General features: G+C 30.1%; 2 protein-coding genes across 3 annotated transcripts; both read right to left on the bottom strand.

Annotated features, from left to right (window-relative positions):
* Positions 1-3356: 3356 nt before the first annotated feature.
* On the bottom strand, positions 3357-8317 carry LOC106769597 (peptidyl-prolyl cis-trans isomerase CYP21-4). Of its 2 annotated transcripts, none has more exons than XM_014655280.2 (8): positions 8124-8317; positions 7452-7608; positions 6826-6865; positions 6565-6615; positions 6169-6254; positions 4650-4781; positions 4381-4531; positions 3357-3893 (listed from the first exon to the last, which is right to left on the bottom strand). In XM_014655280.2, the coding sequence occupies exons 2-8, from the start codon at positions 7601-7603 to the stop codon at positions 3807-3809; spliced, it is 699 nt and encodes a 232-aa protein (XP_014510766.1). In that variant the 5' UTR covers positions 7604-7608; positions 8124-8317; the 3' UTR covers positions 3357-3806. The 2 variants fall into 2 exon arrangements, with proteins under 2 accessions (XP_014510766.1, XP_014510767.1); XM_014655281.2 differs by lacking the exon at positions 8124-8317 and adding an exon at positions 7899-8029.
* Positions 8318-12347: 4030 nt separating this feature from the next.
* On the bottom strand, positions 12348-15734 carry LOC106770614 (trihelix transcription factor ASR3-like). Its single transcript, XM_014656413.2, has 2 exons — positions 14487-15734; positions 12348-13601 (listed from the first exon to the last, which is right to left on the bottom strand). The coding sequence occupies exons 1-2, from the start codon at positions 15202-15204 to the stop codon at positions 13282-13284; spliced, it is 1038 nt and encodes a 345-aa protein (XP_014511899.1). The 5' UTR covers positions 15205-15734; the 3' UTR covers positions 12348-13281.
* Positions 15735-20907: the final 5173 nt, after the last annotated feature.

Raw genomic sequence — 20907 nt, 5'->3', positions numbered from 1 at the left:
AATGTTGAGATGAGAGAGAAAATATCTCTGATGACAAAGGGTTTCTGATTTTTTTTTTTCAATTGGGGTAACAGTAGGGATGACAGAAAAAATGTTGGAGTGAGAGAGATGAAAGAGAAAGGGTTGAGAGGAACGAGGGAGGTGAGTAAGGGTTTGGGGGTTTCTTTTTTTTTTTTTAGTTTTGAGAATGGAAATTATTTAAATATCCTTAACCTTAAAACTTAGAATCCATGACAAATGAGGGTATTTTTGTCTACAATAATCCGGTACACATTGTTAAAATGTACCAACTAAAAAACAGCCGTACGTGTGTTAACAAACACCATATATATATATATATATTCTTAATACGATAAAAGTCCAGCTTGAAAATTCTTTGCAAATTCAAGGCTCCTTCCATTCACTAGCCGTTATCTATAACAGTACAAAAAGTCTCTTCCCTTTTTTTCTTGGGCTGCTGGCATCCCATTTCTTTGCATTCTTTTATTTGAGTTTAAATGTCTCGCCAGTTTTATCCTTAAAGAAATAAAAAAGGAATAAAAACAAACGAGTTAATGTCATTGTCATTAATATTATTTATCACCATCTAATATACATTTGAAATCCTTAAACTACAAAATCTATATCTAAATTTAAATTATAATTAATTTAATATTTTTTCTGTAAATGATTTTATTCTAGTGGCATATTATAAAGTTCATTAGTAAATAAAAAAATAATATTTTATTATAATTTAGAGAAAAAATATAAGAGATATTTAAAATATTTTAAAATTAAATATTTATTTATTTATAGTTTTTTAAAAATATTTTTAACATTATCAAAATTTAATATGTAAGAATTGAATTGATGGATCTAATAATCTCAAAATATTAATTTAACAGATTATCTAATTTCATGGACTAAATTATGGTTTGACTCAAATTTACCCATAAAAGATTAACTGGAACCCTTACTATATAAATAATGCCCAATTTCAATCCACTAAAGTTCATTGGTTTAATTCATAACTAATCATTTCTTTCCTGCTCTGTTAAAGTTACTCTCAGATTCGGATAAAGTCACGCATGTACAATTTACGTGTATTGTGCACTGCCCTTAATATATCACACTTCTATCTAATTTGCATACTGTATATATTATACTCTCATATTTTTCATTATTATGTTTTGATTAAAAAAATTAAATTTAAAAGTTTCTTAAATCTGATCCCGAACAACAGACTTTTAAAACAAATGATAATAGCTCTGAACGGTAAAAAAAATATGATAATAAAAGAACTTAATTAGTAAAGTGGTCACGTTTAATTCGTTTGAGTCTTTATATATTACTACTCAATTGCGACATTATTTGTTTTTTTTTTCTTAAAAGATTCAATTGAATTATAATTATTGGAAAAAATATTAAATATGGTTTTTTTATTAATTTGACATTAACACTATATGTGAAATACAATGTTTTAAATATAGTCTGTTATTTGTGAAAATTTAGGTTATCTTTTACTATCAAGTGTTAAAGTTAAGGGAGTTGATCCCTGTCCACGGTTTTTGACTTCTACCTTCCCATTTTTTTAATTTTTTTATATTATAAAAATAACCTTTTTATATACTTTGTAATTTACATTTTTAACCCTCTTTTATTTAACTAATCTTAGATTTCTTATTTTTTTATTTTCAATTTCACTCTCTTCCTCACGATAACATATCACTCTCACCTCTTCACTCCCTCTTTCACTGTAACACAGCACCCCTACCTTCCCGATTTGTTTCTCTTCACTCTCATTTTCATTTTTTTTAACCTCTGACTCCCAACTCCTTTGTCTTGCATTTTGCGGTGGTGCGGCCTGGGTGTGCGACGGTGTGGTGTGTGTGCGGCGGGTCGGCAGTGCGGTGCGATGGTGCTTCGTTTCTGTTGATTGGTCTTCGAGAGTTTAGTTTTTCGTCTCTTCTTCCGTCGCTTGATAGAGAAGCTTTCGTTCCTTTGGGTTTCTTCTTCCACATGTTGCTGGTTTCTGCCACTCTGCACCAGAGCTTATTTTTCTTTTGGTTTCTTGAGTGTTGTTTAGATTTCTGGTTGTTTTTTTTAAATGTATGTAACAGCTTTTCAGTTGTGTGTGCGTGAGGTTTCTGGTTTTTTTTGTTTTTTTGTGTGAGGATTTATGAGTCCTAGAAGGAAGAAGACGTCAAACATGTAACATTTGATTGGACCTTAAACGAATGTGGATATCCGTCGAGAATGTTTAGGAGATCAGAATTAAAATTAAATTATAAAATAAATTTTACTTAAGGGTATAATAGAAATATAAATAAAAAAAANAAAAAAAAAAAAAAAGGTTTAAAAGTAGAACGGGGAAGTGTAGCACCAAAACGTGGAAGTGCTGCCCTAAAATTAAAGAAGTTTCATAGTATTATTACGTAAGGATCTCGTCTTTACATAATAATACTAGTAAAAGTATGTAGTTTTACTTTTTTATGATAATAAAAAATAATTTTTATAATTTCATTGTAAATATAATTAAATTTATACTAATTAAATTTTTTCAACCAATTACGTTTAGTTAAAATTATTTATACTAATTATTATTTTTTCATTTAAAAACAAACCATTCGTACTTTAGTTAAAATTAAATTTAACTAATGATATTTTACTTTTAATTAATTTTAAACCATAAAGATAATTATATTTTTTATTTATCATATTCATCAAATCATTCACGATCTTTTTATAAATTTCTTTTATCTATTAAAAGAAATAATATACCTCGATTATCTTATTATCTTCTCAAATTCATTCATTTTATTTTCTAAATCAATCCCGTAAAAAAAGCAAACATATAAGAACAAAAACAGCTGACGAGTTACACACATTACATATGTAAGATGCAACATAAAAGAAATAACATTTTAAAAACTTATCAAAACGAATTCCAGATCATGAGCTTAAGAATTACAAAATAGGAAATTTTTTGGAAATATAACTATTATTGTGATTAAAATCAATAAAACTAAATTTAAATACATTTTAACTTTAAATAAAAATTAGCCAATTCTCTATAATATTTAAAAATACATAAATTTTTTTTTAATAGTTTATTTAATTTTTTTAAATACATTTTTCAATTAACATTAAAACAAAAATATATAAAAAAATATAAATAACTCAAATAGTATTATAAAACATTAAGCAAATTTTACAAAATTTAATTAAAAAAAAATAAATTCATACAATTCTAAATATAAAAATTAAATTGATTCAAAATTCTGAATAAAATTTTCATTTAAAATTAAAAAACCAAAAATATATTTAACTTATAAATTACAATTATCATCATCAAGTTTCCAATTGGTACAATGGCATGAAGTTTATGGTTATGGATTCTATAACCAAATTGAAATGTAACATAAAAAGTTGAGTATTCTGACACACCACCAAATTGGCCATCAATGAAAACATACAAGAAGACAGATCAAGTCAGGAACTACATAGGGAAGTAATCTTCTGATCTCAATAAGGTTACATGTGAAAAGTAATGCCAAATAAAAATGTGATGCTTTTACAAGCAAAATTCAAAACTCTGCCTACAAATCTAACCCACTCATTCTCCCAATTTAAGAAAAAAAAAATGACATGAGGCAAGACAAGGGAATTGCATAATCTGTGTTAACTAAAAATCCAATAACAAAGACAACATGAAGGCTCAGACACTTGGTAGATGAACCAAGGTGCATTCCTTAAGGTTCATCCCTGTACAAAATATTTGACCAGTGTCCCAAAATAGGTAAAAAGTATCACAGCAGAGAGAACCTTCAGACCTTCTGTTTAAGAGTAACATCAAGAATCCCAATAGATATTTTAGGTTTGTAATGTTCATCTGTATCCACTTCTTCAATTTCCTGCCACAGAATTAAATAACATTCAATATCAAACTTATCATGAAACTCCTTGAATTTGCACATTTAGCAACCACTGAACCATCATTTCTCAGAAACAAGAAACATAAGTAACAGTTGATATTCAAACAGGTTGATGTACTGTCATTCCAAAAACAATAGAAAATCTCAGAATATTAAACTCCATTTATACAGTATTCAAGAGTTGCATGGTATCTACCTCCTACAATCATCTTTGTAAGTATTGCTTAGTTTTAAAATTAATTATAAAAATCCTGCAAGGTGATAAAAACAAAAATATCTGTTTTGAATTTATACTTTATTGAGTGAAATTAATTTTAAACTATAAGAATAAATGAGCAAAAAGCATTATTATTGACTAATGGTAAAAGGAAAATGAAACAGAAAAATTAAGCAACAAAAAGGAAAGTGAAACAGATCTCCATACACAATAATGCAGACATGACATGAATAAAGTAAATTCAGTCACCTGCACAACATCCTCTCCCTTGATGACTTGCCCAAAAACAATAAGTTTCTCGTTTAAATCTGGTATAGGTGCAGTTGTAATGAAAAGATCAAATCCTTTGTGGTTGTGTTTGCCCTTGGAAGTCCCCAGCATGAATGCTTCATGTTTCATACTGGTTAACCGAAAACCCATTAATTAAAAAATTATACAAATAAGTACTGGATAGTTACTGCAATTTTCAAAGAATTTATATGATAAACTACAAAGTCCAACGAGATGAGTAAGAAAACCTAGAAATAGCATGTTGCTTTCCTCTCAAGTTCCAATCTTCAGTAGCTCCAGCTCCATGGTTATCCCCTGCCTGAATCACATAGTGCTTAATTACTAGGTGAAAAAGCATCCCCTTGAAGTGCCCTTTTTGACTGCAAAAAGTTACAGCTTAGGTTGGATCCATAAGCAGGTAAACTCAAACAAATTTAATGTAGAAAACCACTAAAAAGTCATGACTAACATACTGCCAACATAAATTGATACCCACAAAAGTTACACAAACATCAAAGACCCATAGAGTTGTATTGAACAGAAAGTTGCCAGTCATATCATGAAGTGCTGATCTTATATGCCATGGCATGACAGTATTGTCATATTGAGTTCTATATGGCTACAATTAAAAGTTGTAGAAAACGACCAAGTTTCACATCCGTCACAATAAATGGGTTAGAAAACCTATACAAGTGATGTGACGACATTCAAATCAGCTACACTCAACTTAGATTTCACATCTTTCAGTCATATCGCTTTGAAGAGTGATATTCTGCGATAAATCAACCTACATGTGTACTAGTAAGTGCAAATTTACAAAATGTTCTAGCATGCTAAACAGTTTCTGTTGTTGAAATGTTAACAATATAGCTGAGAAGAAAAGAGAAAAGTGGGATTCTGGATAAAAGTGAGTGGTGATGTGAAATAATGCTATACAAGACTGAATATGTAGACTTATTTATACTAATAACCAATTGCAACTGTTGTCCCAATCTTCTTCTTTTTTAATTGATAATTGTTAGTTGTTAGTATTTTTGTTAGTGGAAGAGTTGAACTCCCAACCTCTCCCACCCTTTCTTCCAAACCCTTCAAACCAATCTTATATCTTTCAAAGTTAGTGGAGTGAATTGAAGCCACAACCTCTCTCATTCTCCCTTCCAACTTTATCACTAAGCCACCCAATAACTCCTGTAGTCCTAATGTTCTAACTCATATTGGGTTATGCTCTACGTATATCCGGTTGGAATTGGTCATTTATTGATAAACAACTTATTTACAGATATAATAACGATGAAACAGAGCACAACAAAGACAAAAATGATCTATGATGTGAATATAAGAAAACTTGAATCTTAAGGATAATCTCATAATCGATGAGATTGAACATTATTAAAAAACCTAAATTATAAACTGGATCAAATAACGACCACAATATATTTTGTCTAAAATCACCAAGATACGCACTTGATCCAATCAAAATATATTACTGCACAGACATCTGACTTTATAGCAATTTATTCAACTTTATGTTTCTAAGGATTATAGACAAGTAAAAATTAGTTTTAACATACCTTGAAATAATATCATCAGTTCATTTCAACAAAGATGAACTTTTCCCACTTATACATCTATCCGATAGCGTTAGTACCAACCCAATCACAAGTCCCAAAAAGATCGACAAACAAAAAAAGTGTTCACAAGAATCAAACCCTATAAGTCATTCAGAAGCCTCCAAATTATAATTTTGTAGGAAAACAAACTACTCACCATAAGTCAATGAATTCATCAACAACTTCAGGAGCAGTTTCCTTGTGCAGTTCTATTATTATAGAACCTTTAGAGGTATTTAAAACCTATAATAAGGACGAAATTTAAAAACAGCTTGTAAGACAAAATAATTTCATTGAAACATTCTAAAATTCATCAAAATTAGGGCCTATTTGGTTAATAAAAGTTTTTTTTTCACAAATAATTAAAAAAAATCACTTTGCTTTTACTCTGTTTCCTATAAGAATCTTTGAACAAGGGAAACAGATAAAATACAAGGAGATATTTTTATAAATTTCAAGAAATGGAAAAAGAAAATAATTTATCCATCAAAAGAAAACATTAACTACAAGAAATCCAAAACAAGGAATTACTAGCAGTCTGGAGCAAACTTACAGCATATCCAGGCAGATCAGATCTCTTGGAGTCCGCAGAGCTAATGTCACCCTATCAAAAGTTTACTTTGATTAAGAGGTGTGGTTATATTGATAAATGAAAAAAACTAGAGACCTAGCAGCATCCCTTTCTTGATGGACAAACATATACACAGACATAATTTGCACTCAGATAAAATGCTCCACATGGGCAACAGCTAACAAGAAAAAAGAAAGGACTGAAAAAAATATGAAAACATTTTATAAGGCATTTAAGATGTACCTCGGAGATGGACACATGACTTTCTGCTTGCAATCTTGACCTGAATGCATGTAAGAAATTAATTATTAGGTAAAAGTGAAAGTTCATCTGAAGTTCCTAATGTGTATGAGTGAAATACATCCAGATAACCATCAACACTGAACATTACTTATATACTATAATAACCAAAAATCATATCACTAATGCTTGAACCATTTAAACTAACCACCCTATAAGGAAAATCACTCTAAAAAGTCCAGAGCAAAAATGGAGAAGCTTTTATTCATGTTCGACAAACAAACTTTCGTCCATCAGAGACAAAACATAAACTATTGACGTCAGAATGAACCTAAATGGTTCCATCACCATGAATGAGGGGAGAATTCGGTCAATAAAGCAGTTAAAACCTCCAGCCAGAACGTGCTATTCTATAAAATACCTCTATCCAGTAACAATGTCATCCAAAATATCATCGGTAGTATTCATGCTTAACAAGTCTAGATGAAACTAAAGCTCAAATTAGCCATCCATCATTTTTTTAACAAATCTTTTGTTTGTTTTCCATCGAGTATATAAAAATATATCGCCCACCATTTTTCAAACTAAGAATCTTCCTTCACAGCTAAAACAGAAAATTTTTCACTAACCTGTTGGACCAATGTCTGTAGGAAGCAAATAGGAAAAACCCAACCAAGGTCAGAATCAAAAGATAAAATAAAACAGTCGTAGCACTTATGCGAGAAGGGCCCTTCTTCCTTTTGCTTTGCTGTAGCAGAGCCTGAGGTTTAATCCTCGCCATTTAACCTAATATCCAGAATCAAGGGTATCATCAATTACCAGGTAATAAAACGAAATCAAAAGTTGCAAATTAAAAAATCCATTCAACCGGAAGAAAAGTATCATGACTATGTTACCATCACAAAGAAACCACCTAATTCATTCAATAGCAGTAGCAACATCATCCAAATCTTGTAGTTAACTTGAAAACGAAAAACAAACAAAACCCCAAGGCATAAAGTTTGCAATTTTCCATATGTCTAAATCAAAGCAAGAATTTTTCATTCAAACACAATCAGCATCAAGAGAAACCTCACAATCGAATACAAGGTTACAAGGTTAAGATCCAACAATCAGAAGACGATTGCATCCGCTAAGATTTGGGCAAAGGTAAAAAACTTTATTAGAGAGTTGGAAAAAGGAGACAAATTAAGGAATACCCGATAATTATTAGAAGCCAAATACGGTTTAATTTTTAAAAGTTGGAATATTTTTGAAAGAAACAAAAAAAAAAAAAAAAAAGAGGAGGTGAGAGGTATAACCTGGGAACGTGTGTGCCCGAAGCAGAGGATCAGGCACCTGTAGATCGAAGATAAGTAAAGAACACGATGTTGGGTTTAGAAACAGAAAAGGAAGATGAACGTGTGCGTGGCGTTTCTTCGATTCAAATTCAATGCTGATAGGCGAAAAATAGGTACAGGATTCCGACCGGAGTTTTCCAATGTTACCGAGGTCATTTATTACGTAATTTTATCTATTAGTAAATTTCTTAATAATCATAACAATTAATTACTGTATATGATTAGGAAGAGTACAATTTTGACATTCAAAAGGACGAAATTTCTTAACCATCCTTCGTAGGGATGAAATTGAAAGGAAGACAAGATACTTTATTCAATGTTATTGTTTTACTGAGAAAAATTAAGTAGAAACATTTTCAAAAATTGTCGAAATTATTTATTATTTATTATTTTTAATTTTTACTTTTTCCTCGATATTCTTTAAGAATATTAACAATATTTTATTTAATACTTTTTTCTTAATTTTTTAAATCAGGCACGATATTAAACTTTTGTTTGGATTTGAAAATAAAAATAAAATTATATTGAAAAGCAAAGTTATCTTAATCAAAGAAATAAAAATAGAAGGTTAAATAAATAAAAAAGTTTCCAAATAAATAAATTAATATAACATGATACGAAAATATTCGAGACACTATCGTGTGATACCATCCGATTTTCTCATAAAAAAAATGATATTTTTATACTAATTTTTTATATCATTTTGACACTAATAGTAAGCAAGAGTAAATAAGATTTATTAAAAAAAAATTGTCACTTTAAACAAATCATATAGGAAATATTGAATAATTTGTTGTTTAAATCTTGTTCATATAATTTGCTAATTTTATCTATTTTTCAACAACATAATTATTAAAAAAAATATAATTAAGTATTTTTAACATGTTAATCTTAACAAAAAAGTTAATATATTTATTTAATATAATATTTTATGTAATTTTAGATAAGATTGGGGTGACTTTTAACAATAATTGTTTAGGAATAACAGTAATCAAAATAGTATGAATGATATGTTATCATCAAGTATGTATTTGAAAAACAATGCCATAATCTCCTACTATAATATAATATAACACTTTTATACATATGCATTTAAAAATATTATTTTAAAAAACACTTATATTTTGTTGGTTCTATATAGTATGAAAAATATTATATTTTGGTTCTTATAAAATAAAAGTTTTAAATCACACTCATTATTCTTTTTATCATGTATACTTGTTTGCTAGTCTTTCAATAATTTAAGACTATATATCAACTCTTCTAATAGAAGATATTGGTTATAGACTCATGATATTAGTACTTTTATATGATAATTTAATCATAAATTACGATATTAAAAAACGAGTAACTCAAATGAATTTTCCTTGGGGGAAAAATATATAATTAATTAGTTAAAATTCTTATTAACTATTTGGAATGTTTGCAGGACCACACACCAACCCTTGTCCTTATCTTTTGTAAGCACATCTATCTCACCAAGCTTAGATTCCAAGAAACTATAATGTTAATGGCTTAAGTTTTAAGAAATAACAAAACCATACTTTCAACTACAATATCTGTTACCTACTACTTTCTATTCAAAATTTACATTTTATTAAAAGTAAGTATAATTTTAAATTTATATATAATACAAATTTTATTTTACAATCTGATTTTGTAAGATTAAATTAAATTTAAAATTTATTTTTTAATATAATATAAAAACATGAGTTAAAATTTATCTTAAAAATATTTGTATTAATCGAATATATCATTCCATTTATTATCAAACTGTTATTAATATGTTATGAGATCGTGGTCAAATCTTCTATTTTGTAAAATTAAATTAAATTTAAAAATCCACCTTTTAATAATTAAAATATAATTTTATCTTGATGAAAAAGTCTGGTCACAGGAAAGAGTTTCCAGGTCTATGAATAATTATAGAAGTAATTAATTAACTATAGTCCCTTTTCAATCAATAATTTTATAGAGTTGACTATTTGTAATTTTGAGGAATATTTTAATTAAAATAATGTTTAAATTTTAAAAGTTGTTAGAAATAATTTGTAAAATACAATAACATTAATTTGGTGTACTACTATGAGTAATAAGTTAATTGTTAACACTGCGATGAATCTGTATTTTTGAAGTAATAAAGACACGTGGAACACAGCACCATTGTTGTCACCAGCTCATGTTTTGGTTGCACTGTGTTTGTTTCTACTGCATCATCAACATTTGTCATACTTACATTATATCAAACAATGCATCCACATTAATATGATTTTGCTTTGCTTTCTATTTTATTTTATTTCTATATTTATTATTTTTCACTTTTCCATTTATGAAGCAACGAATTCAAGATTCTCAATAACACTGCCTTTAATTTAATACCAGACCTGATTATTTCAGCAGTCGTGTTTATTTATAGGTTCTTCAATAATATTTTATTATTAAAATCATACTATTACTAAACTATTTTTAACCTTACATATTAAACAAAACTCTCGTTACATGCAATTTAAAATTCATTACGAATTTCCTAGCCCAGATACGTATGTGACTAAATTAAGCCCTTCGTGAACAATATTAGTGGGCCACTTCCCGACAAAGGCTTTTTTCTTCCTGCAGACCGTGATTATTAACTGCACCTCCATATTAAAAGCAAGAAACTCTCGTTGCATTCACGCCACTGCCATTGTTACCGTCATCTTTATAGACTTTGAAAGGAAGAAAAGGAGAATAAAACAGTGAGTTCAGTTAGAAGTTTGTTCAGAAATCTCGTTTTACATACAAGATGTCATAAAGCATTCTGCAAATCTTGTTTTGAAAATCATATTCCGAATATGCTTTGGAAAGTTTATTCTAAAAATCTAAAGATTTTTAAAATGTGTAATCTAAAACTCAATTTTATGAAAATTAAAATGATCATTTAAAAGTTATGGATATACAAGAAAAACCCTCTAAAAATTAACCACGTTTTTGTGAAATATATAAAGTTCACGACATTTTCTTCCTGAACCTTGAAAATTTCATCATGCACCAAAACATGTGAAGTGGACGAATAACACAAAAAGACCAAGATCTTTTAAGAAAAATAACATGAATTTTAGAAATAAGTGACTTAGCTTCAATAAAATAACTTGTAGTACATAAATGACATGACAACAAGAATAATGAAGTTGTTGTTGCATTTGATAAAACAAAGAGGTGAACTTTTGACATCATGAAACCCAAATTGCAGAAGCACATTTCTTAGTTTGAAATAAAGATATTGTACATAGATAGTAAAAAAACCTTTAGTTTAATGAAAATATTTGGCAACTATGTGTCTTTGAAAGCTTCCATCTGGATTAATTATATTTGAATTTAAACTCATCTGCAACCTATTACTAGAAGGAATCCATGCATTTTGACAAGAAGGGCATTGTATTCAAGTTGCATAGTGTAGAAATAAGGAGGCATTGACAATAACTTTATTTTTTTCATTTCAATTACCACCAAATAAAAAAAATCAATCACACAATAGTTAATAATGATATTTTTTTAATTTATCCAAGTTTATGTTATTTTTATGTCAAGATTAGTTAAAATTTGTTTAATTGATAGTGGTGTGAATTATGTCAATAATATTTTTTTATTTTAAATAAGTTGACAACATTCAACTACAATTGAGTTGGAAAAAAAATACAAAAGATACATAAATTTAAAAGTATAAAATTTTTGAAAGTCTTGTATTAAGATGAAATTAAAGTTTTTTTTTTTTAATTTTAAACAAAATTCAATTAGTCTCATAAAATTATAAAATTTTAACGTTTGTCCTAAATAATACGTTTTATCATAAAACATTTTATATTATCTATAAAATGAAATTATCCTCGTGATATCTTCACTCATCCTAAAAAAAAAAAAAAAAAAACAATTGGAAAAAATGGTAAAATGTAGAAAATTAGAGCCTTTAATGAAAAAGAAACATTATAAGAAAAGAAACAAATGAGTTGCCAGTTTTCTTTATTTCTTCAAACCCAACATAAATAAACAACAATTGCATGAATAGTAGCTTGTAAAATATTTTCATATTTTTCTGTTTAAATAGAGGATGAATGATTTTCATTCATTCCTGGAGTTTTTTTTTTTCCTTGGATGCTTAAAAGGCTATAGCTCCCACACTATTTATATTTCCAAATATCCAGAATGTATGTATGTATAGCATAAGGAAACCCTGTTAAAAGTGAAGTGAATCCAGTGATCCTCTTGAAACTTGCAAGGAAGGTGTGTTTTGAAGAAATGTATGATTGTTTAGTGTATTTGGGAGATGTAGAAGAAATGGTAAAAATAAGATTAGAGGTGTTTGTTATGTTGTAAAAGAGTCGGTCGGTCGTGGGTGATAAAGTAATAGGATTGGTGAGTTAAAGATGCTGGCTGGAAAGGCAGACTGTAGACTGTACTAGGCAGGAAGAGAGAGATGGGACGAGGAGGGGTATTTTGGGAAGTTCAGTGTATCATTGAGGAGAGTCTATCATGATTTTGGCGTATATGAGAGGAGGAAGAGTGAGAGTGTGGAAGAGAAGTGTAGGGTACACATGCCCAAGTGGTGGGGTTCCTGTCCTATGTGGTCAAAAGAAATTGACTCAGACCCTTTGACTGTCCCTAGTGAAAGTAGTAGAATTCTATTGCATTCTCAATATAATGGATTACCACTCTCTGCCATGCCTTCTGCCACACTTGTCACCAACCCCTCTCTCCCTCTTACCTTCCATTCCCATAATGCTCATTTCACTCTATTTTTCTTTTCAACCACATACGGATTTCTATAACTAGACAAACAAACAAATCTCACACCATAATTAATTTCAATTCAATTCAATTCAATTATATATACATAACCATATCATCTCTGTCCCAATGTTAAGGGTCATTAAAGAATTGGAGCATCCTTCATATATAATTCATACCCAAACCTCCTCAAAACTATACCACAACAATTGAATTTTAAGAGAGAAAAGAATGACCGATAAATATTATACCATTTTCAATAAATCACATACTACCACTAATAATAATAAACAACTAAGCAAAGAAGCATATATTATTTTATATTTTGCATATTATAATTAATTAATTAATTAATTAATTATCTTTGGCCGTGGTGTTCAGAATTAATGAGTGACTGAATAGCACCGGAAAGGTTGGTGACGGCTGCAACAAGGGTGGCGATGCCTTGCCGGTGAACTTCATTGCGAGCTTCCTCCATCTGAAGACGTCTTTGCTCTAGCTCGATCAGTTCACGGTGTCGCTTTTCCTTCTTTTCTTCACAACTCCTGAGAGCTCGTGCTAACACGGATGCACTTCGCATTATGCTTGAGCCAAGATTTTTAACTTTTCTACGTTTTGATTCGGACCCATCATTGGCGTCATCTTCACTGTGTTCCGTGCCTGATGATTCCGACCTCTCTACAATCAAACATGTTCCACAATACAATCACAAAATCCGTCACATCACTACAATTAAGGTTCATTAATTGTTAGAGCTATATATATGATATGGTATTATTATATTTTATGGAAGGATGGATATATAATATCGTGTGACAAAGACTAAGTCCCCAATAGAATGTGAAGCTATTTAATGAGTATTTAATTTGCATGAGTTGCATTATGAGAGGAGAGAATGCATTGGGTACTTGAAAAAGATTTATTTATTTATTTGTTTAATTTAGAGTAAGATTTGATATTTTGTTAATATTAAGGATTAAGGATTGTGTTAATGATTACACCCAGAGGGATTAAGCGAGTTAGAATCTATTTTCTTGGACAGCCCACAAAATCCATGACAATCATGAGGTGGTACCCTTCCACACACCGGTCTGCATGATTGTACTGTAGCGCCCTTTATTTTTCTCTCAGTGTTATTTTTAATTAATAGAAATGAAAAAAATAAAAAAAAAAATAGAAGCCAGAACATTTTCCCCGAATTTTTTAATGGGGAGCAGAATCTTTGTGCAGTGGAGCAACGTGGTGTAAGATGCCACCAATAGCACCGCACTGCCACACTCTCCTCATGCGCCGTTGGATGAATTCCACAGCTTCATCCAACGGTCGCAAACCAAGTTGTATTTAAAATAGCATGGAGGTCATTGTACCATATGATAAAAAAAAGATGAAAAATGGGTCCCATTAAGTGTGGCAGGGTTTTCAGACCCTGCAAGTTTGACCGATAACCCACACACAACACAACATCCAAAAATTGTCAAAAAGAAAACTAAAAAAAAAAGTGTAAGAGAGTGTGTGTGAGCTGTGTAGCACATTGCTAACGCTAATGCCAGTGTTAATGCATACCTGAAACCGCCGGAGGGGTTGAACTAACCGGTGGTGGGGGAGGTGGTGGAAGAGGTGGAGGTGATGAGTCTGTAATTAATGCAAGCGGAGGCTGCGGTTGCGGTTGTGGTTGTCTTTGGGTTTGTGATTGTGGTTGTGGTTGTGTTTGTTTCCTTTGAAGGACTTCGGTGATGGCGTGGTAGATTTCGTAGACCATGTTGGAGGGGAGGTTTTGTTCCTTACGTTGTTGTTTGTTTAGAGTCCAATAAGAAGGGAAGTGTTTGATTTCGTGAGAGTGTTGTTGTGATTTGGACTCGTAGTCGCGGACCTTTTTGTAATCGCGGAGGAGGTTGTCCCATTTGTCATTGCATTGGTTCTGGCTTCTCAAGCACCCATGGCTCCAGCAATAGTTTTCGACCCATTTCCAGCGTAGCTCACCGCTTGTTCTGGCGGAGGAGGAGGCGGTGGAGCTACATGCAGGCCTGGTAGGGTCGTGTGGGGTTTTGAGCCTACGTTCGTCGTCTAGCTTCTTGGCAGTTATGAGGATGAGGGTCTCTTGGATGGTCCAGTTGCCCTTGCGGTATTCTCGAGCGAGGGAAGAGGAGGAGGAGGGTGGTGCAGCGGCAGCGGCGCCCTGGATGAGTGGCACGGGGTGGTGGTGGTGGTGGTGGAGGGGCTGGCGGTGGGGGTCAGGCAAGAGTGGTGGATGTGGCAATGGGGTGGTGGAAGGGTCAGACATGGTTTTGATTTGGCATGAAATTGAAGTGGAGAGTGATGGAGTGAAGAAGTGAAAAATGAATGTAGTTGAGAGTTTGTGGTGTGTAATGTATGTGTATGTTTTGATTTGATGGTTAGGGTGTTGTGTTTGATTTGAGAGTGAGATTTGTGTGTTGAGGGGGAGGGAAAGGAGGAGAATGGAACTGAGGATTGTGTGGAGAGCGGAGTAGGTGAATGATTTAGAGCATCGGTTATGGAATGCTGCCACGTGCGGAGTGGGGTGGAACGCAGTTTAGCTGCACGTGGCTAGACTGTGGAATTGGATGAGTACTCTTTTGTAAGGAGTAAAGTTCATCTCTTTCCATTCCCAGTCTTGAGTTCCTCAGTCACACCAATGGAAATCATCATGCTAAAACCATGTACCCACCCATATTTACCTCCTTCTCCCAAATAATTAATACAACAATCAACTACCTTTATTAACAAAACAAATCATGCTCATCTAATTAAATGTTTCTTATACTTATGTAATTAATTACACTCTTTTCAATCACCATATATATCCCTTCCTTTTATTTTTATTATTGTATAACACATTTCGAGAACATAAGGAAAAAAATTACAATAATTAAGAAAGTTAATAATCATATGTAAAAACTACGAGCCTTTGCAACTTGATACTAAAAATTAAAGATGACCAGTATAAATAAAAATCAGATGGAAGGTAGTATGGAAACTGTGATACTAAATAAAAAAATATGTTCAAATTTATTTATATTTGAAACAAATGTATATAATAGTTTGCTTTTACTTCTATATTTTTTTTAAAATAAATTTCAGCTCATATTTAAAACTAGAGATATTAGTTTTCCTAATTACAAAATTGGAATGGAAACGATTGATAATTGAATAACCATCCAATCTCAAGATTAAATACATTATTTTGTTATTGTAACCATAATAAAATTGGTAAAATATTGAAAAAAGTATAAATGGCAGAGACAATTCAATCATGCAAATCTTCATTTCCAAAACTCGAGTATTTTCAAACGTTGGTATTCTTTCTCCCATGACTATCTAAGAAGGTATATATATAGAACATTTGCAATTAGCCTAATTTGTAACAACAAATGGTGATGATATACAATGACACATTGGACAAAATACTCAATATTTAGCTTAAATACAAATGTCTCTTTGGTGACTGAGATGGCGGTAGGTCTTGTGTCCCAATAGTTATGGGATATAATTGTTATCCCAACAATATTTAGTAAATGACTATAATTTCAAGTTTCCATTTATTTCTTGACTTTTACTTTTGTTAGAAGTAACAACTTTCGTTTTACGTACCTTTGATGTTTCAAGGACTCTGATATAGTTTTGACAAAATTGTGTGGGTATTGGACTTTCAACCTTCTCATATATCAATTTTCGCAAGTTAACTTGAGATAAGTCTTCCGTCACATATTGATCAATGTTTACATGAGTGAACGAGTAAGGTATTGTCATAAATTTTAGTACCTTTTCATGACATAACATGCATATGATATGTATGCATTTGTGATGTTTTTTTCTCTAGCTAAAACCATCAACAACTACGTGGTACATTCATCTCATATGATTTATTAGAAGAATTAAATGGAATGTCAATTATGTGAGTGAGACATGGTTGGAATAATATGTAAAGTTCATCAAATTAGTGTTAAATTAATGTTTAGGGTGGACCTAATGATGAACTTTAAGACATGGAATACCATATGTTATGACATCGATGAAACCATGTCTTATCCACTACAAATGGACTTATGTCTTGGACCCTTTGTCCAATCTAATGCTACTTCTTTATACCAAAGACACCAAAAAGAAATGTCATTTTATTAATGTTATAGATGTCCAATTTGTTGAACTTAAAATGGATTTAGAGAAAGTTGTTGAAGAATTTAGTGATGAAAATATCTTGATTGGTTAATTGTCATGTATGGTTCAACCTCAATGTGATATTACATAAAATATGTTTTGACAATTAAAAAATGAATTTATAAATAAAAGTTAAGATAACAAGACATAACTCAAAAGTCCAATATGCACATATGAGATTAGTTTGTTAGAAATAAACTTACATGTAGACAAGTGATATTTAAGCTTTACGGTTTTCTCTATTATTCACTATAAATCTGTCTTAATTGAAACCAATAAGTGAAAGTAGTTCATATTTTACCTTTAAATGATTTATATTATGGTGGAAAACTTTAAGGAAAACTTATTCTTACTGTATGTTTATTATATGGAATGATATTCAATCTAATCTATATGTTTTTTTTTTCTTTTAAATTAACGAGTTTCATGACTTATCAAGTTCCTTAGTGTATATTAAGTTGAATTTTCATAAACTGATTATGTTAGTTGACATTCTTTATATTCAATTTTTTATCATATTTTTTTTCTTCATCCAAAAGTAAGAGCCATAAAAATAAGAATGAAAGGAGGACAAAACTCCTTTAACAACACTAAAAAGGTCCTCCTAATTTAACATTACTAAAGGAAATTTTATATCATACTTGGACTTGAACAAACATAATAATATGACTAGATATACAAATCATTTTGCAACTGAACAAATTATTCACCAAAAGATCGCTAATATATATATATATATATATATATATATATATATATATATATATATATATTAGATCGATTTTCGAGCATATAATAACCATAACTAATCTAACATACATTGATATAGTAATATGTCGTAGACATATTTGAAATACAGGAAAACAAAACATTAGATTTGAGGGTTTAAATAGTGTTTCAAACCTTTTCGTAAAAACAACATTTAATAACTAGTGAGTGTTAGGTAAATTGCAATAGTTGTTAAACACTTGTGTTTTTAAGTAAGCATTTAGGAAAATGTTTTAAATAGAAGAAACAATAACACAAATATTTTTTATACTGGTTCACTCAATTTGAGTTACGTTTAGTTTCTCTTAACCTCTTAAGGGAATCTACTAATCTTATACAAGATTGCAAACGAGTACAACCCACTTTTGATATACAATTATTATCAACCACTTTTGGTTTTCCTAGTTAACATGACTAGTCTAAATTTAATCACTCATGATACCAATGTTAAAAAAACTTCTAAATCGTTTAACTTAACTAAGTTAAACAATACAAGTGTTTTAACTCACTTCTGAATAATGGTTTGATTACAAGTACAAATTCAAATAACTCTCAAAAAGAGGATAAATTCATTATAATGAAATTTGATAACTTGAAAGATTTTTTCTTGTTCTAAGAACATATTTAGATAATTTGAGCTTTTAGAGAGAATAACAACGTAACAATTCAATGATAGCAAAAGTTCTTTTTATTCTCTTCTACGAGTCTTCCTTATATAGTTTTCTTCGAGAAATGACTGTTATTTAGATAGAGTTGACTCTATTGAGAGTAAGTGGCTTCTGATACGAGGATTTGTACCTTTTTGCATCTTAGGAAGAACAACATGCTTTATCAGTGAGAACTTGTACAACTATGACATGACATAAAGTTTTAGGAAATATTTCAGGAATATCTTCCTATTTCACAACGTTTTTTTATCCATGTGCAGTGCTTAAGAATAAAAATTGGCGTTGTCACTATCTGCACAGATAAAGAGAAAAAAAAAACAGATAGAGATCTAATATGTTCATGCATTTAATGTTCTTACGTTAAGAGAACATTTAAACATGATTCGTAATATGATCCTTTAATACGAATATGTGTTTTTCAAAGTAGTATCTTAACTGATAAGATATACATCGTTTATTACTTCTTTTCTAGAAGCACTTTTTTCAAATATTGTTTAACATTTTATATATGACACATCATTGTTTATATTGCTTGTGTTTAACAAAAATATTCTAATATGCACTTTGCTTATACACTTTACTTCACTAAATGATATTTCGATAAGTGTTATATGTTAAATTTCAAAACTCAAGATGTTAAACAGTTTAGTCTCTCTAGACGATCTTGTCTCAACAATATTAACTCGGTTGTGCAACTTATCTAATATATATTCATATTAGATTGGTTTTGAACCAATCGATCTCCTACTTTTAACTCGAAACAAAATAATTCAAGTGATTGTGCAAAATAAAGATGTTCCTTCTAGAAGATGGCGGTGCAAAAGAGAGAATGAGAAACCACAAAAGACCATTGACGCTACCAACAAACTAACGTGGATAACATAATACGTCAATTGCAAAGCACTATATATGAACATTACAATAGTTGACTAGGAGACTACAAAAAACACCATGAAAACCACTTACACACATTCGGTAAAACATTAATGTCACAATCGTGCTTCATTTACAGAAACAACAACAAAAGAAATCTTTTTTTCATAGACAAAAATTTTAGGTATGAGATTATTGCGTTTATAAGAGAAGAAAAAACTTGTTGAAGGAAGATAATAACAATGAAAATGTGAAAAAGATAAAGTTTGAAAAGTGAAAAAAATATTTCTGCAACATTAATTCTTTTTATAACATATCTAATATAATTATTATATCAGTTTTCCTATAACCAATTTAAAATATTTTTTAAAATTTATATTTTAAATTAAATCGTTCAACTACAATCGGTTTTATGTCGTGTTCTAACATCACATGGATAAAAAACTTTTCATTCTTTGTTCGGTTTAAGTTACAATCCCATTCACTAAGATAAAAATTTGATAGCTTGATATATTAATTTGACCTCTATATTTATATATTTTTGTAATAAGAGATTTATTCTTGTAATTTCCGCATTTTCTTATATAAAAATTGTTCAAAAGTTTATCATTCTAACAAACTTTGTAGAAGTTTATCAATTATTAGAATTTGGTTCCGACATGGAAGAACCCACAAGGATTAATGAGTGTATAACGTTACACTCATCATGTCTCAGGTGGCAACAATTTCCATCTGCCACTTACGATAGCATGAACATAAAGCTAATGCAGGAAAGGAAGCATGACGTTGAAGTGAGTATAGAACTAAGGTGTTACGCTAGTGTGATATAAAGATAGAGAGTGAAGCAGAAAAATAAGTATTATTGAGTATGGCTGACGCAGCGACGGTGAACAAAGAACGACGAGAGACACTGTTTCCTCCAACGAGAAAGAGGACTTTTCTGAATTTTAGAAATATTTGAGCGTTTTAAGATGTAAAACGTTTAAGTCGGACTAAAAAATTGACAGTTTTTAAATTGTATGTCTATAATTATTATAATTCTCTAGAATGATGATATATACTATTTGGAGTGGTGATAGGTTGATACACAAGACAAAAAACACTCAGATTGACGATCTAAAATAATAATGTTTTAATTATATTTATTTTATTTTTTAATTTAAAATTTTAGTATTGCAGGATGCTAGCTGCTCAGAGCCCTTTATTTCTTTTTTGCTTGGTTTTATTTTTATCACGTGTAAACAAACATATACTATAATGGTTGAGTTCCATGCTGTTGAAATTGTAGAATATTCGTTATTGAGTTACAATAATGTCAGGTGATGAAGTGAAAATGTCGTCTCACAAATTCATAGTTTTGTTACTTCCTTAATTATTATGCACTTTAGTTTCAGGTTGTCTGATATTTGCTTGAAGATATTTAAGGATTTTGAATAAAATGGTAAGTATATTTATTTAACATTTTTTATGATATGGTAATTTATCTTATAAATTGTCAT

Source organism: Vigna radiata, chromosome 8 (assembly GCF_000741045.1).
Source record: "Vigna radiata var. radiata cultivar VC1973A chromosome 8, Vradiata_ver6, whole genome shotgun sequence".
Classification (NCBI taxonomy): domain Eukaryota; kingdom Viridiplantae; phylum Streptophyta; class Magnoliopsida; order Fabales; family Fabaceae; genus Vigna; species Vigna radiata.
The sequence above is the reverse complement of the archived record's forward strand: the minus strand, read 5'-3'. Positions and strand labels throughout refer to the sequence as shown.

Coding starts and splice junctions, on each gene's coding strand:
- LOC106769597 (XM_014655280.2), bottom strand. CDS start 7,603: ATGGCGAGGATTAAACCTCAGGCTCTGCTACAGCAAAGCAAAAGGAAG. Junction 6,616..6,825: donor GTCATGTGTCCATCTCCGAG/GTACATCTTAAA, acceptor AACTTTTGATAG/GGTGACATTAGCTCTGCGGA. Junction 3,894..4,380: donor AGGGAGAGGATGTTGTGCAG/GTGACTGAATTT, acceptor ATTCTGTGGCAG/GAAATTGAAGAAGTGGATAC.
- LOC106770614 (XM_014656413.2), bottom strand. CDS start 15,204: ATGTCTGACCCTTCCACCACCCCATTGCCACATCCACCACTCTTGCCT. Junction 13,602..14,486: donor AACCCCTCCGGCGGTTTCAG/GTATGCATTAAC, acceptor GTTTGATTGTAG/AGAGGTCGGAATCATCAGGC.